General features: G+C 44.0%; 2 protein-coding genes across 13 annotated transcripts in view; one reads left to right on the top strand and one right to left on the bottom strand.

Annotated features, from left to right (window-relative positions):
• Thrb (thyroid hormone receptor beta) overlaps window positions 1–9,223 on the bottom strand; it is a 380,873-nt gene extending 371,650 nt beyond the window's left edge. For 5 of the 12 annotated variants that reach the window (XM_030247720.1, XM_011244737.2, XM_006517966.3 and 2 more), the window contains exon 1: window positions 7,424–7,687. The gene's annotated coding sequence lies outside the window, so the exon portion shown is untranslated. Of the gene's footprint in view, window positions 1–7,423; window positions 7,688–7,813 lie in introns of those variants that run through there. The other 7 variants (XM_011244739.3, XM_006517970.4, XM_011244741.3 and 4 more) reach the window with 7 other exon arrangements.
• LOC115488350 (serine/arginine repetitive matrix protein 1-like) lies at window positions 6,870–8,532 on the top strand. Its single transcript, XM_030248233.1, has 3 exons — window positions 6,870–7,216; window positions 7,284–8,184; window positions 8,517–8,532. Exons 1-2 carry the CDS (start codon window positions 6,870–6,872, stop codon window positions 8,158–8,160), a joined length of 1,224 nt encoding a protein of 407 aa, XP_030104093.1. The 3' UTR covers window positions 8,161–8,184; window positions 8,517–8,532.
• Window positions 9,224–13,635: the final 4,412 nt, after the last annotated feature.

Below are 13,635 nucleotides of genomic sequence, written 5' to 3'. Positions count from 1 at the left end.
TGTCAAACTTATAATTCTCCTGCCTCAGCATCTCAAATGGTGGAATTACAAGTATGCATGCTATTCTGTCCATCATGAGAACGTGTTTTAAATAATAGTAAATAATCTGCAGAGTATACATTACAATTAGAAACCTAAATGAATGAGATTTTTTATACCCTCCAAGGCCCCAGGAGTGTGGCTGTTTGTTGAATTCTGTGTAAGGACTAAGCTCCAGAATAAATCAACCTCAGAAAACATGGCTTCTATTTTTAAGGGATATTTGGTGTTAAATTCCTATGGTCCTTTGTTTTCTTAAAGGAAAAAAATCAGACAAATGTATATTGCCATTTGGTTTTCAGTGCTTTGGCTACATTTGAGACATAAGTCAAAATCTTCAGGTACTGGAAGATAGCAGAAATTATAGGCAGGCTTGGGTGGTGTCTTAGTTAGGGTTTTACTGCTGTGAACAGACACCATGACCAAGGCAAGTCTTATAAAAAACATTTAATTGGGGCTGGCTTACAGGTTCAGAGGTTCAATCCATTACCATCAAGGTAGGAGCATCGCAGCATCCAGGCAGGCACTGCACGGGCAGAGCTGAGATTTCTACATCTTCATCCAAAGGCTGCTAGTGGAAGACTGACTTCCTGGCAACTAGGGTGAGGATCTTAAGCCCACACCCACAGAGGCACACCTAATCCAACCAGGTCACACTTCCAAATGGTACCACTCCCTGGCCCAAGAATATACAAACCATCATAGGTGGGATTGTAATGGAAATAAAGCAGAGTTGGCTGTTCTCTGCATGTGCAAATTACTACTTTAAATGTTAAAAAATAAGTCAAGAGATGGTGTACATTATTATGATTGTATTTTTTAAAGTAATAGGGCTCTAAAATAACAGTGAAATACTTCTGCGATGGTGTGAATCTGTGAAACACTTCTGTGATGGTATGAATCAGTAGCACTTGGGAGGCAGAGGCATGCAGATCACTGAGTTCGAGGCCAGCCTGGTCTACAGAGTGAATTCCAGGACAGCCAGGGCTTCACAGAGAAATCCTGCCTTGGAAAAACAAAACAAAACAAAACAAAACAAAACAAAACAAAACAAAACAAAACAAAACAAAACAAAACACAGCAAAGCAAAGCAAAGCAAAGCAAAGCAAAACAAAACAAAACAAAACAAAAGCAATACCAAGAACTCAGGTCCACACACTCTCTGGAGGAACACTGGCTATTCGTTGCTTCCTAAATATGTATGCATGTAATGCGCAGTCACTCAACGAACATGAAGATAGTGCAGGTTTAATTATCTACCCTCTTCACTCCTGGACATCTGTAACACACACCAGTGTAAAATCAGACTCTGGGACACTTATATTAAGTTGCTATGTTCAGGATTTCTCTGCCATAAGTGACAAAGAACAAACAGGCTAATAGTAAAAGACAGGCTCTACCACCATGTCCAGGAGTCAGAGAAAGGGCTGAAAGGGAGAGCAGGATCTATGGGCTATGATGTGGGCATGGGTAACATTTCATACAATGACATGAGCAGTGCCTTTGCCTCTGTGTGTAAGAACATGGCATATCCTGGACACAGAGACGGACTCTGTGACCTTGGGCATGTAGGTTGGTAAGACATTGGTGCATACAGCAGAGAAATGTGAGAAAAAGATGAACAAGGCTGGAAATAGCATAGTTGTTAGCATCAAGCATTCTTTGCTGGGTCCACATTGCTGAACCTTGGGAAACCAGTCCTGAGAAAACACTAAGATGGTGGAGGGCAGTCTCTGATCTATTCTGCCTGCACAGGAGCAACAGATGTCAAAAGGTCAGGATATTCCGTGGATTCCTCAATGCCTGCCACTAAACCCCTCAACAAAGAAGACCAGCAGGCACCTCCACTTGCCCACCTGTACTCCAGCTTTGACTTAGGCTGACTTACTACTCAAGGCTCCAATAGTTCCTTAAATTCTGCACCATGAAAGAGAGCAACGATTTCCTTAAGCCCTCTTTGGGCTCTAGAGACTTGAACGAATAACAGTTTAGCAGATCCTCTCTAAATGTTGGATGTGCCCCACCATGAGGTGGCAATATTCCATTAGTAATACACAAATACACATATGTGCATGTGTTGAGTGGAGAACATGTTTGGTACACATTTGCAAGTTTTGGTAAAAGAGGATGCAGAAACATGAAAACTAGTAGAAAATGTCAGGATGAAGAAGATAAAATGGAATTCAGATGTGCAGATCAGCAACGTTTTCAAACTACAACTTAGGTCATGAATTTGCACCTAGGTGTTTGGTCTTTCAAAAACCTCTACATAAATGTCAATTTCGGTAATTATTATTTAGCAGCAATTCAAGGTTATATTTTTCTGGCCAAAGACTCAAATATGGTCACTTTGGGTTTTAAGTCTAGATATACATATTGTACAGATTTAACATGTCATGAACATCTTTGGCCATTGGACACATTCTCTGCACCTTGGTGCACCTTGGAGGATATGTGTCTGTGGTAATGAAAGGGCCAGAGCATGTTTCCAGAGACACAGTTCATCAACCCTCTTGGGTTCAAACCCAAGCCCTCTGACTATCAATTTAGACAAAAAATAGCAGGTTTCATCATAGAGGGTGGCTTCTCACTGACCAAGAGCTGCCTGCACACATGGCTTAGGGCCTCCCTAAAATTATGGCAGTAGAGACAAGCACATTAGCATTGGCGGCAATCATTACTCTGACTCTCAAAGGATGACAGCATGTGATTGAGATTCTGTTTTGGACGTGGTATCTGCTCAAGTTCTATAATGCACTAGAAAGTTCTGGAAATTAAAGTGGAAATGAGCATACTCTGTGAGAAATTCATTAGCCTCAATACATTCAAGCTCTTAGATTCAGTTGGTGGATCCTGGTGGGGTTCTCGAAGTACCACAAGACAAGCAGCTCTTAGAAAGAAAGTGACTTTATCCTCCCCTGACCCTCAGCCAAGGATCTTAGAGGAAACCCCAAAGGGCATGCCTATTTCATCAATGGAGGACACTGAAGCACACCTGGGCTTAATCTTTGCACACTGCTCCACCTGTCACTAGCTACAGGGTCAGGTACATGGTAGATAAATGAATACCTGCAGGCTGAGAAATCAAATCAAGGCACGGAAATGGCTTTCAAACAAACATGCTAACTTGCCATGCATTGCTTATCCAGCTTTGACACAAGCTCAAGCCCCAATCACAGAAACAATCACATGCTCTGGCTCCTCATGTAATCCATTTTTAGCTAAGCCATGTTGAAAGATGTTGCTCACGCTGACCTGGAAGCGAAAAAGAAGCTGCCCTGACCCATCCTCTTCCAATAACTGTACCCAAGTATCAAGGTCTTTCTAGGAATCCATGTTAGGGATGGGCAAACCCCCACACAGGCTTTCATCACAATTTAGAAGTGGGACAGAAAAGAAAACAGACATGTCACCCTGAAAGCAGATCTACAGAGATCAAGACCCAAAGCATTAGGAGTCCCTACTCAGGAGCTCTACTACTACAGGGCCATGTTCAAATACCCATCTGTCCTGTCCTCTCCAGTTGCTTGGGACAAAATCCAGGCCGACACTGGATATCAAAAGAGTTAGCTTAGTGGACATGTTAGTCCCTGATCCCACTCATCTTCTGAGCTCTATTTAAGTATTGAGGCATATGCCAGAACCTGGACCACTGGAACAGCTTAGCCCCACAGAGAAATCTCCATCAGGAGTCTTTTCCTCATCATGTTCTCTTCATTTTTCTCCTCTTGAAAGTTGTCAGAGATATGACCACATTAAAGAGGTCTACTTTATTCTCTGTGATTCTGTCAGGTACCATGGGAAACATCCTGCAAATGGCATCTAATTGATTCTCCTAAATATCAAATCCAGATAGGCCCTCCCACTCCACCCTATCCGCTTTTTCTGGTAAACTGGTTACCACAAAAATTTGGCAATAAATTAAATATACTACAGCAGTAAGCCCGTTGTATTTTGGTACAACTATTATTCTCATTTCCCAAAACATTGATCTTTTCTTCCCTCTCACTATTAAAAGTACTAACATTATTTTATAGGATTTTTTAATTAAATGGTTATTTTTATTATTTATTTTACAATCTATGCATATGTGTGAGGGTATGTGTATCCAAGTACAAAGGTCCAAGAAGTCCAGAGGAGGATATTAGATGCTCTAGAGACACTATGGACACTTATGAGTTGTCTGACGTGGGTGCTGTGAACTAAACTAAGGTCTTCTGAGAACAACACACACTTTTAATTGCTGAGCTCCTCAGCTCCATTTTGCAGGTTTTTATGATGTATTTACTCAGACACATTTCTAAAACTTAGTTCTGTATAAAAATAAATTACCATGATTTTCAGTTACAGTTTCCTTGTGTTTTGAACTGGCAAAAAAAAAAAAAATGCTGTGAATAATGATTTGAAAGTGACTCTCTTTAGGTACCAAACTCTGGTCACTTGAAAACTCAGATAACTGCATATTCCTCATAATCTCCTGGTTCAGAATATGTTTATAAAAGTGAAAAAAAGGTGGGGGGAGGGGGAAACCCAGGCAAAGCACACAGTAATGAGCAGGTTATTTCTAGATCTATCACCAAGAACTTTTCTGAGTTATGTTAGACTCAGCAAGCCTGATATCTCCCTCCCCTGCCACAAGTTTTGTAGCCTAAATGTTATCACTGACAGCCCTTGGTCCCTCAGAACTGCCAAAGCCAGGGACTTTGTTATGACATCAAAGTATGAGAAGTCTTGGTCCTAACTATGCCTCTGGAGTAAGATCCAGCCTAAACTCAGATAACTAAAGGTCAATGTCTTCAGTAATCAAAGGGACAGGAGGTGTGTAAGGTAGAAGCACTGTTGAGTATTTTGATATAGCCAAGGCAAAGCCTGGGAGGAGGAACTTGAAGAATTAACTATATAAAAAGGTAGATCAGCTGTTATCAGATGGAGAGCAACAGAGAGTGAGAGATGCAAAGACTGACATCTCCCACCGTGTGTGTGTGTGTGTGTGTGTGTGTGTGTGTGTGTGTGTGTGTGTGAGAGAGAGAGAGAGAGAGAGAGAGAGAGAGAGAGAGAGAGAAAGTGTTTTCACACCTCACCAGATTTTAGGCATGTCCAAAATGGCAATGGTTGAAGTACTTAGCCAGGCATTGGGGTCAGGGCAATGTTTTTTCTAATTTGTTCAGTTAAAATTTACCAGTGCCTATGGAGTACTAGGTATTCTTGCAAATGCTGGTAGAACAAGAGTGCAAAAAGATATGAACACTGTCGTCCTCCTGAACACCATGCTGTCATCTAGAATAGTCAGAATTCAGTGTTAAAGAGGAAATTCACAAGTATCAGAACAAAAGAACAGTTCTGACCATAGCTAGTATTGAGGGGAAAAACAGATCAAAAAGCAGAGGATCTTTCAGAGAGAACACAGGGAAAAAAAGCCTGCCTACTAAGAAGGTGGCATGTAACCTCCACAAGAGCAAGAGACTAAAGAAGCCAGTCACCTCTACTGATTTCCATAGAAAAGATAAGCTTACTACACAGTAAGTATAGAAGCTGTCTGGTAGCTCCAAGCATCCATTGCTGGATGGAACCAGCATCTACAAACAAGCAGGGAAGGAGCGGGCCTCAGCTTTCCCTTCCTAGGAATTGTTTAACAAGTCATCCTTTTCCAGAGGTGCTGGATTATAGGGAAGTTGCAGCTTGTTTCTTTTTAATACAAAATTTACCACAAAGAAGCTGGAAGGGGAGAAGTCAAATATTTATCCCCCTTCTAGTGCCAGTTACTTTATATAGCAATACCTCAATGCCAATGAGATTAAGCTTTTGCATTGTAATGCCAACAAGAACAGTTTCATTAAAAATTAGCAATTCTGAAGCAGTTCAGTACCATTTACCTTTACTCACAAAGTGAAGCAGATTTTTCTTTTCCAGTATATAATAAACAATTGGAATTTATTTAAAATATAGGATCCTAATAGTATCTATTTAACATGGGAAAGCAATAAGTTATTCTTCACTAATTTCTTCACATAAAATGGCTCAAGCAAATGCACTTTTTACTTAATATCTCTCCGGGTCAATTGAAGCACGGCCAATCAGCATGAAAACACTCTAAAATCTGCCCCTGTCCAAAATACTTCCCACGAAACACCTTTTCATTAATGGTACCAAGTTCATGACTTCTTTCAGAACGGGAAATAACAAGCTGAAGTGAATTAGGGAGATCAGTCATCCAGAATATTCAGAATGAATCACAGAACGTTTCTTTACCAAAAAGAAAATTTTATTCCTTTGCAACACAGTGAGGATATTTCATTACAGTATCATCAAACATGCTAAACCAGAGATAAATCATATAAAGAAACTCCCCAACGGGTCTACACTACTTAATACGGTCATCGTTAACTAAATTGCTTGCTGTGTTCTCCTTTTCATGCATTGAACAAAGAATGTTCAGTTTTAAACAGGTCTTTAAAAACTGATCACTAGTATCTAGGATCAACCACACTTGAAGAGGAGGAATTTATGCAATGTTATTTTCTGATTCGACAGTCTTTGAGTTCTTCATGTGTGTGCAAAGGGCAGAATGGGATAGCGAACCTGCCTGCCCAGGTATTCTTTTCTTTATTTGACTCACTATAGAAATGCTTAATAGACCCTTTAAAAACTTCCCATTTGGGGCAAATTATACAGTTAGCCTTTAATTAAAAACAAACAAACAAACAAACAAAAAACCAAAAACAACCCACGTATGCACACTCCGCCCCCTCCCTCTTAAAAACAAACCAGAAGGCTTTAAGAATTAGCTCCAATAATAATCCCACTGCAGTCACGGGAAATCTTCCTCCAAAATGACAACTAACCCTAACAATAGAAACCCTCCAAAGACGTCTTTCCCGGTCTTAGGGAGCACAGCTGACACCACCCGGATCGTCACAAACATGCAGAACCCAAAAGAAGCAAAGGAAAAGAGCGATTCTGGAGGGAGGGAGCCTGCGGAGCGGATGAGAGGCAGACTGGCACTGAGCAGCAGCTTATTCAGGACCTTTCTCCTTTCCAAAGCCTGGAGTTCCTGTGCAGGAGCCAAAAAGATGGGACACGAGACCCACAGTCCCTTTAAATCGCCCACCCCCGCGCCTGTCAGCCTCTTCCGAACCCCCATGCCCTACAACTTCCTCCTCATGGAAACTTCCACTGGGTTCGGAGCCCAGGACGTCAAACTCCATTTCACAAGGAGCTTGTCCCTAGTTGGGTTCTGGCTTCAGGTCCCTGCACCGGGTGCCCGAGCCCGAGAGGAGCCGGTCTCAGAGGCCAGCTTCAAGGACAGAGCGCGTCGCTGGCCACCCGCGCCCGGCCCGCAAGACCTGTAGACCTCCCCCCACGCCCGCCCACCCTGCCAAGTTACCAGAGCGCTGGAGCCTGGAGGTGGCGCCCCAAGGCGGCGTGCTGGCGAGCTGCGGCCGAGCAGCCGGTGGCCTCAGCTCTGGTGCTCGTATTAGCCATGCAAAGTTAATCCCGCCGCGTCACGCCGGCCGGCCGCCCGCCCAAGGCTGCGCCGTGCTCGGCCGAGCCGCAGTCTCCTCCCCGCTCCGCCCCCTCCGCCACGGGGTCCAGTACTGCGCGGGCTCCCGAGCGAGCCCTATTCCCTTGACCTGTCAACTCTCCTCCGGCGCCGACGCTGAGGGGCGCAGCGTGGGTCCCAGGACACCGGCGACCTCTCTGCCGCGACCTGCGCGGGCGGCGAGGTGCAGGGCCGGAGTCTCCGACTCCGGAGGACCCAGCGCGGTAGCCTTACTAGGGACTAGGGTGTCAGCTCCTCCGCCGCTGGCGAACCGCCGACCGTTCTTCCCCTCTGGTCCTCTAGCCTGTTCGATTCTCCCAGCAGCTGCGGCAGGCTCAGGCCACCCTGGCTCCGCCAGAGTATCAGAGACGAAATGGCTTCCGGGCTGTGCTCCCTGCCACTGCCCGAGCAACCCTCCACTCGAGTGCCCTGCGCACCTGCCGCTTATGTGCAAATGTCCCCCGCTACGACTCTGCGGTAACGGCGCCTTGTGCGCCACCCTCCCCCGGGGTCACGTAGCTGCGGGTCTGGTGGACACGCGTCCACCCACCCAACTGCAGGAGCGTGGAGGATCCATTTGAGCCATCATTCTTTTAGTTGAAGAGGTAGGAGTGTGACAGGGGGTGGGGTAGGGTATGAATGACAGGAGATAGAGGGGATCTCCAGGGGCACAACCCTCCTGAGTCGCCCGACAGGCGCGGCAGGTGTCACCGCGCTCCTCCTTCCGCCCCCAAACCACTTGTGGTGCGCTTGGAAACACGGGGCGCTCAGATCCTCCTGTGGCTCTGGACGCTCTGCTCCCCCACACCAATGGGCAATGCCTTGCTTGCCCTAAATGAGAAGTGCCCCCCCCCCCCAACACCTCACTGAGTGTGTTCCGGGTTGGTTCTACAAGTAGGGTTTAAAGGGACACCTCGTTATTTCGCCTCTGTCCTAGAAATATAAGTACAAAACCAGAAGACAAAAATAATCTCCACCCTGGAAGGGTTCTGCACTTGCAAGCATAGCGCTGAAATGTCCATACCTCAAGTTCCGAAGGTCAGGTTGGGAGAAAACAGCGGGCGACAGTGTGCTGTTCCAGATGACCCAGGCAGTCTTCCAGCTACGCCTTGGAGGTAGGTTTTATTGGAAAAACGCAGAGTGCTCAGAGAACTCGCAGCCAATGGGAAGTTAACAATTGCGACAAAACTACTTTGATTAAGGACCGAATACAATTATGTTCTTATGAACACTGTTAAAAAAAAATACCTTGAAAAATCTTTCTTCAACATACTCTTGTAACACGGTATAAAAGGGAATGATGTCTAGATCATTTTAAAGAGTTGTCTAGATTTCCCCACGGGTGATAAGGCCCCCCCGGGGGTGTTATTTGGGCAGTCCACAGGAAAGGAAAAAGAAGAAAGGCCAACACACCTCCTGTCACAGCATTAACAACTGTGGCGAGTCAGAAGCAGGACTCAGGAGAGAAAGCAGCTGCTAGAACGTTGCCTTTCCCCGCGGCCAGCACAGACTCGGCTGCCCTTTGAATTCTTTGTAAGAAATCCGTGTTTTATTCCTCACCCGGAATGAAGCTTCACTAAGAACTTGCCGGCTCTAGAGTGAAGGTTGTTTTGCAGGCGAGTTCCTGGGCTTTGCTCCAAAGCTGCCTTGGGAGGTTTTGGTTGGTTTGGAGGAAAGCTGCAGCTTCTCCTACCCAGTTCCTAACCAGACAGCCCCCTGGTGGCTGCAAGGAAAAGCCTGGCTTGGCCCAGGTCGGGGGGGGGGGGGGGGGGGGGGGAGACTTGTGAACAGCTCTGTAATAAGTTAGAAAGGGGAATTCAAGAGGCCCCTGGGAAACCCGGAATCCCTGGACGTTATACTTCTAGTATAATTCTGAGCTATGTTTTTTCTTAAATTCTTTCTGAAGAAAACCACATACTAAAAATGAACTATAACAACAACATCAAAAGATTACTTTTCTTTGTTCAGATGGTTTTGTCTGATTTCATTTTGCTTGGAAAGTTATGAAATGAGAATCAGTGAAAGTATTAAACGGCTTACAAGACTGGTTGTAACAGTGTTATATAATCGCAACGCTCCAACAGGAAATTTGGTAGGATTCTATTTGAATGGGTATTGAGAGAGCAGAGCTGGTGGGGTGGTGGTAAGGGGTTACCATAAGAATCTGTTACACAACACAGTGTCATGGGAATTCTCAGAGTCATGAGAACTCCTGGGAAAGCAAAAGATATCCTAACCTGGGAGCACAGGGTCTCAGGTGCCATCTTTGCTGGCTTGTGATGCACAGTTGCTTATTTTCAGAACCTAGGATCACAGTTCACCTACACCATCCTCCTGACCAGTCTATGAATTTCAAACTGATGATTCCAGTCAAGGAAGAAAGCCATCTGTTTGTTTCCTAAAGAACTATTAGGCAAGAAAGAGTATGAAACATGAAGCCCAACAAGAGCATGCATGGGTCACAGTGCAACTGGCCATAGATCTTTATTGAACATGGTAAAATGTGTTTTTAAAAATATTCTCTCTTAATTCCTGCATTTGTGAGCACTGCTTATCTTTTTAGCTTTCTTATATGACTACACTTTGTCCCTACCTACTGCGCCTGTGAATCAGAATCCAGTGGGAGAAATAAAGCACAAATTAGAATTGACCAGTTATCAAAGATGGTAGTTATGACAAGGAATGCCATGTGGGATTGGGTGTGGAGTGGGGCCATCCTCTAAGAACTCAGACACAGGAAGTTCTTGAAGGTTTGTGGAGTTGTGGACAGATTTCCTGAGGGGGGTGGAACATTAAATCATTTCATTAACCAAACAGCTTTCTCTGGAGCCTGCTGCTCTGCCCTGAGACCTAGCCCTGGAGAATCTAAATCGTTACGTTCATTATATGAAAGTCCCAGGCATTCTGGCCTAAAATTGTAAACTCCCCCCACCCCCCACAGCCTTTGACAGACCACTTAGGGAAGATGACAGTTTCAAAACCAATGGGTGGCAGTGAGAAAGACACAAAGTCATCTTTTAGTGTCTCTGGGGTACCATTCCAGTGTCCCTCCATAGCTATTGGGATCTGCAGGTGACTTAACTCCATATGTAAAATGGCATAGTATTTGCATGTAACCAACATTTAACTTCTCTGACCTGTGTCTCACCTCTAGATTAAATGCTATGCAAATAGGTATTATACTGTATTAAAGGATTAACATCAAGGGAAGGAGGACTGAACATGCTCAGTATACATGCAGGGTGTCTGGAGTACCTTCAGCCTGGGGTTGAATGACTCCACAGATGGGGACCTCAAAAGGGGAATGGCTGACTATAAACTGCCAAATCAGATCAAGCAAGGAAGCAAAAAGAGCCCAGAAGAGGGAGGGTCCAGTAAGACTGGCTTTAGAAGGTAGCTGAATGCATTATTATTTATTAGCTCCAAATGTGAGAAATGAAGTTAGGAAAAATTGTCAAGGAGGTACAAAATTAAAAGCTACGTCCTGCTTTCTGCATTCTGTCTTTGGGACTGTCATGGCATTTTTATGTGTGTTTTTAATATTCCAAACAAGGACAAAGAAATGGTTTAAATTATCATTGCACACTTGACAATTCATGTGTTTTGCCATGTCTGTAGTGATACAGTTCATGAGGGTTTAACTCACCTGGAGTATTGCACTGAGCAACTATTGCAGATCATATATATGCATGTGTCTTGTCATGCTGGAGCAGTGGGAATGCAGAGCAAAGCACACTCTATTTCACTTCTTGATGTGTGCTTATTTTGCATGCCAGCATTGGACCTTTGGCATAGTACTGTGTGAAAGAGACCTGGAAGGCCCCTTCCTTCTGCATCTTCACTTTCAGGCCATCAGTTAGTGGCAAGTAACCACAAGTAAGGAAGTACATGGAGGCATCCTCAGTTGCTGTTAACTAGGCTCAAAGCTAGTTCTGTTGAATGGAGACCATGACCCCTTGTGTTGGTTGTGTTCTTCCTCAGTTCTCAATGAAGCATGCGTACCTAATACATCTCTGGAATGCTCACCGGACACCGACATTTTACATGTGAAGGACCAGAGAAAGTTGTGGGAGACCTTCGTTCTCTATTTCTTGTGTGCATGCACATGGCTCCCTGTACTATCAAATTTTCCTTATAAAATGCAAGTTTAAAAATGAAATCATTAGTGAAGTCAATTTGATGACAGCGGAGCAATCAGTTAAGCCCTGGGTTTACAATCTTCCGAATTCTGTGACCCTTTGTTACATGTTTGTTACGTGGGGTCATGTTGTAGTGATCTGAACCATAAAATTATTTCATTGATACTTCATAACTGTAACCTTGCTACTATTATGAATTGTAATGTAAATAACTGATAAACAAAATATCTGATGTTCAACTTCCCAGTTGAGGAGAGCCACTAAGCCCTGTGCAAGCACAGCAGTGTAGGACACATACTCATGGAGCTGACCCTTGAGAAGGACTGGAGCCTATAGCTAAAATTCCTTCCTTTGGGGAAATATAAGCATCTACTCGTCCCCTACCTTCTAAGGCCCCAAACACAGACAGAAGCCTGATTGCACCAACATTCACTCTGGGGAGCAAATGACTTTAGTGGGCTTCCTTACAAAGCATAAGTAAGGGGTTACTTACAAAGGTGTGTGTGCTCCTCCTGAAAAGGCACCACCTGGAGAGTCTTTACCATTAGGAATGAGGGATTTCCTATAGCCACACATATGGAGCCCCAACCTTATCTTTCCTAGACTATATACTGTAGCCCTTCCCCAAAGAGGCCATTAAAGCAGCGTTGCCTCCAACAACCAATGGAGAATGCCTCTATAACCATATTCTCAGGCAAGGGTTTTGTACTCTCCTATACCCCTGTGAAGGGATGTGAACAGTCAAGAAGCTTAGCCACCTTAAGCTGTTACAAGGGTGCACAGTTGAACTCCCAATTATGGCTGTTGTTTGGTTTGGAAGATAGTCGTGTACAACAGACCATTTTTTATTTTTATTTACTTATTTTTTTTGTGGCAGAAACCAGGAACATGTAGGTACAGAAGACACTGCGTGTTGCTGTGAATAGCATGGAGCATGAAATGTAGTTAGTAGTTCATGCGTATTAAACACATGGCCCAGGTTCTAGCCTAAGTACCTCACAGATCTTAAGGTTTCTCGTAAATGCAACAAAACAGTATCACACAGTCCACTTTCAAGATGGGGAAGCTAATCCTGGAGCACAAAATAATGTGCTCAATTTTAGGCCCTAAACACCAGCACAGAATATATACTGAGCCAGTCCTTCTGCTTGTACAAAGGGGAGGGAGTCATGGGGCAGGCATGTGGGACAGAAAGTGGGAATCACTAAAACATGTCCCTAGGTCTTAGATATGTGACAGAACAGTAACCAAAAGAAAACATAGAATCATGCGTGCTACTAGTTAGAGAACTGCCACACAGTTCTCACCCTTTGTATCCCAGCTAGATGTAGAAGATACTACTACTAAGCTGTAGCTGGAAGGTCCTTCACTCACCACGAGGAGATGAAAGAGTCTCCTCCACCTGAACTGTTCCATCATCGAACAATCAGTTTCTTTTGTGTAAAGTTACTGAAACATGAAAATGTATTGATTGCTTTTGTGGTACATAGTGTTACTTTACACTGTCACTCGGCCAAACTCCGGTGAAGTGTAAATCATCTCTTCACAAATACAATGAAAATAGATAGAGTTTGCTGTGTCAAGGCAGATTAGAGAAAGCAAAAGGTTAGGCTTCAAAAAAATTCAGAGATGAATAAGTTTAGTGGTCTGAAGTAGACACATGGTAAAATACCTCAATGATATTGTTCAATTCAGTGTTTGTATTTCTATGCCATTGGATTATCAGTAGCCAGAACAACAGAGAACACAGTCCCAGCAAAATGGGAATGTCTCCTTCTCTGCCAACCTTGGCCCCTTTAGAGGTGGTCACTGTCGGCTTCTGTGATTACTGATTAGTTTCACCAGACCTTGAACTTCATTTAAACATTACCGAAAGGTATGCTACTTCTTATATCTGCTTTCTTTCATTTAATGTAA

This window comes from Mus musculus, chromosome 14, assembly GCF_000001635.26.
Source record: "Mus musculus strain C57BL/6J chromosome 14, GRCm38.p6 C57BL/6J".
NCBI lineage: Eukaryota > Metazoa > Chordata > Mammalia > Rodentia > Muridae > Mus > Mus musculus.
Note: the sequence above shows the minus strand (reverse complement) of the source record. Positions and strands in the feature narration are given on the sequence as shown.